General features: G+C 37.0%; 1 protein-coding gene across 1 annotated transcript in view; it reads left to right on the forward strand.

The window, feature by feature from the left end:
• lmbrd1 (LMBR1 domain containing 1) overlaps positions 1-992 on the forward strand; it is a 31170-nt gene extending 30178 nt beyond the window's left edge. The window contains exons 9-10 of the mRNA XM_010770303.1: positions 529-681; positions 987-992. Of these exons, the coding sequence (XP_010768605.1) occupies positions 529-681; positions 987-992 (159 nt within the window). The remainder of the gene's footprint in view (positions 1-528; positions 682-986) is intronic.
• Positions 993-2879: the final 1887 nt, after the last annotated feature.

The raw sequence follows: 2879 nt of genomic DNA on the forward strand, positions 1-2879 counted from the left end.
CCCCCCCTCAAATGAAGGCAGCACAAACAGGGAAACACATGTACACAGGTCTATGTGTTGCTATTAGTTGCCAGGGCCAACGTGAAGCTAAACACAAAACAACATTTGTCACAGTGCTATCGTCATTCCTTTGCTATATATATTTAGTGAACACAGGGAATGGTTGTTTTACAGATCAAATGCATAGTAAATACAAAAAGGAAAAAGTCCAACATAGAACATAAACAACATATTTTGCTTAAATTATTTGAATTTCAAAAGCCGACATTCTTACTTGATGACTTTATTTTCTGAAATGATAGGTAAAAATGAAATGAGATTTGTTATAACTGAACCTTTATACCTTATTATTTTGTATTCATTATATATTTCTTATTGAAATGTATTGAACATATCTTGTACAGTTCAACATTATCCACACCAGACACTCCAACTACAACAGATAATACCATAAATATAACTACCCATTGGTTTTCCTTTAAATATGTATTAATTGACATGTGTGGTTGTGTGTCTGTGTTTTGTCAGTGTGAAGACGGACGTCCTCTCTCCTCAAGGGACAGAGCGAACCTGCAGGAGCTGGAGGGCAAACTGCAGGTCCTCCGGCGCAGGGGGAGACACCTTGACATCGCAGAGAGGAACTGCTGCACTAAAGTGGGCAGTGCTCTCAGACCTTTGAAGGTGAGTCTACATAATGAAATTGGGTCCATTTAACAGAAGTGAAATATATTTCTTGTATGAACTGTATTTTATTGTCTGCACATGAATATTGGATGCACTTTATGTGTTGTTGCCTTGTTTTAATTGGCACTGTTGTGTTATTGATCAGAGGTAGGTTAAGGCTGCACAATAAACCAAAGCTAATGTTGTGTTTCTTCACTATAGTTGTGTAATTTAAGGATTCATGTTAAGCCACGTATCATGCCGTTGTTCGTTTTTCCGCCAACTTCAAAATCTTCCTCCTTAACTTCTTCTTTGTGCTCAAGTTCTAACCTGGACTGCTCTAGATTCACTTTTAGTTCTACTTTACACAACCGCATATTTACACGATTCCCACGGGTAGTCTCCTCACCTAATTTACTCTGAAGTCTCTCAGGGAGTCTCACATTTCACAGGCGAGATCTCACGGTTCCCCTGGGATCATCCAAAACAACTTTTTTGGGTTGGGCCAACCCATACTTGGACCTTTTTATAAATGCAATTTGAATATCATTGTGCCCATATTTAAAAGTTGCAAAAGGGGGTGGGATAGGAGCTGGTTTATAACAACACTTGCTTTAAAGTTAAAAAGCAGTACTACCTTCATATCTATATCCGCTGGCCTAGTCCAGGCAAAAATCCTTTCAGCATATTTCATATTGATCAAGTTTATTCTGATATTTTATACAGTTTCTTGCAGTAGTTAGTGCATCTTTAAACATCTAGATTGTAGAACAGGTACATCCTAGAGACTCGTTAAACAGAGCCAATTTGCAAAGTACTGTAAAAGAAGAAATCTGTATCCTCATCCCTAACCACCTGGTTACCATGATGCACCAGCTGTGATTATGAGCATCTTTGTAGTAGTTTTGGCGTAAACAACGGATTAAAAAAATTTATTTAACAAAAAATACCCAATTTTATTTTTAAATAACCCAGAGACTGTCTTGACCAATCTTTGAATAACAGAATAAAGGCTGATCATATCTGCTTGAATGTGATGTCGGTGGGTCAGTTATTTATTTTCCTTTAATGTGTTGTACTGTATCTTACCTGTTTGGATCTTTCTGTCAACAATAATATTTTTCTCCTCACACACTTCCTGCTTTAGCTGTTAAATTCGTATAAAAAGGGTATTGGGACGACATGCTACTTCAATGACTCACCACACAACACCCAGCACTCATTTAGGCGCATTGCAACTATCTGAGCAGAATAGCATGCGTTCTTTTTGTCCGTTCATACATGAAGTAAAGGCATTGACAAGCCAAACTATTCATTTTAACACTATTTTTGTGATTTATCTGTGTTATGGACAGGAACAATTGTAACATCATGCTCCTGGTTCACATTTTCCTCCCACTGCTATTCATTTCCCAGTATTTGACTGCACTGCAGGTATGCACAAACATTTTAAACCAGTGTCTGTAACAGTTTGTCTTTAACCGAGGGGTTGCTGCTAATGACAGTCCCCAGACCCAAATTTGAACAGTAATGAGTTGGGAGATGTATTTACTGTATTCTCAGGCACTGGTGTAGAGTGATAAGCCAAATGATTGTGATTTCTCCAGAGCAGTTGCACCACCATTCCTCCGACACATGCTGTCCTTTTCATATCAACTCTGGTGGTGGGCGAAAATGACTTCTTGAACATGCAGATATCTACAGTTCAAAACAGCTTGGACCCCAGAAAAATAGCTACTGTGTTTTGGATGGGACCATAACAAAATGTCATTTTTCATAAATCATAGCTTTGGTCTTTGCATTTTCCAATTTAATAGCCAAACTGTTTTTGCATGACAAAGATATCTCTTCTTTTTCCATTCGTTTTTTTGGATTAAGAAGATGAGGCCAGTTTAATCAGTACATTTAATGACTATATTTTCCTTTGTCTAGCCAAATGACTTTTTAAATTGTATTTATATCAAGGCAATATCAAAATTAAAACAAAGTGTTGATTATCCGTTCCTTGATTGTAATTGATGCTTAACTACAATCATCAAGTAATGTTTGTTCTTAGCTAATTTGTTTGAAAGATAGTTTTTCTTTAGACATTGTGCTATGTGTCACTGAAACATATATTTAAAGTGTACTACATATTCTGTTCACCTGTTTTTAAGTTCCCTATGGTTGGTACAGGATCAAATATAATGTATTTTAGCTATGAAGCCCCCCCCCCC

This window comes from Notothenia coriiceps, unplaced genomic scaffold (genome assembly GCF_000735185.1).
Source record: "Notothenia coriiceps isolate Sejong01 unplaced genomic scaffold, NC01 NC01_scaffold00008711, whole genome shotgun sequence".
NCBI lineage: Eukaryota > Metazoa > Chordata > Actinopteri > Perciformes > Nototheniidae > Notothenia > Notothenia coriiceps.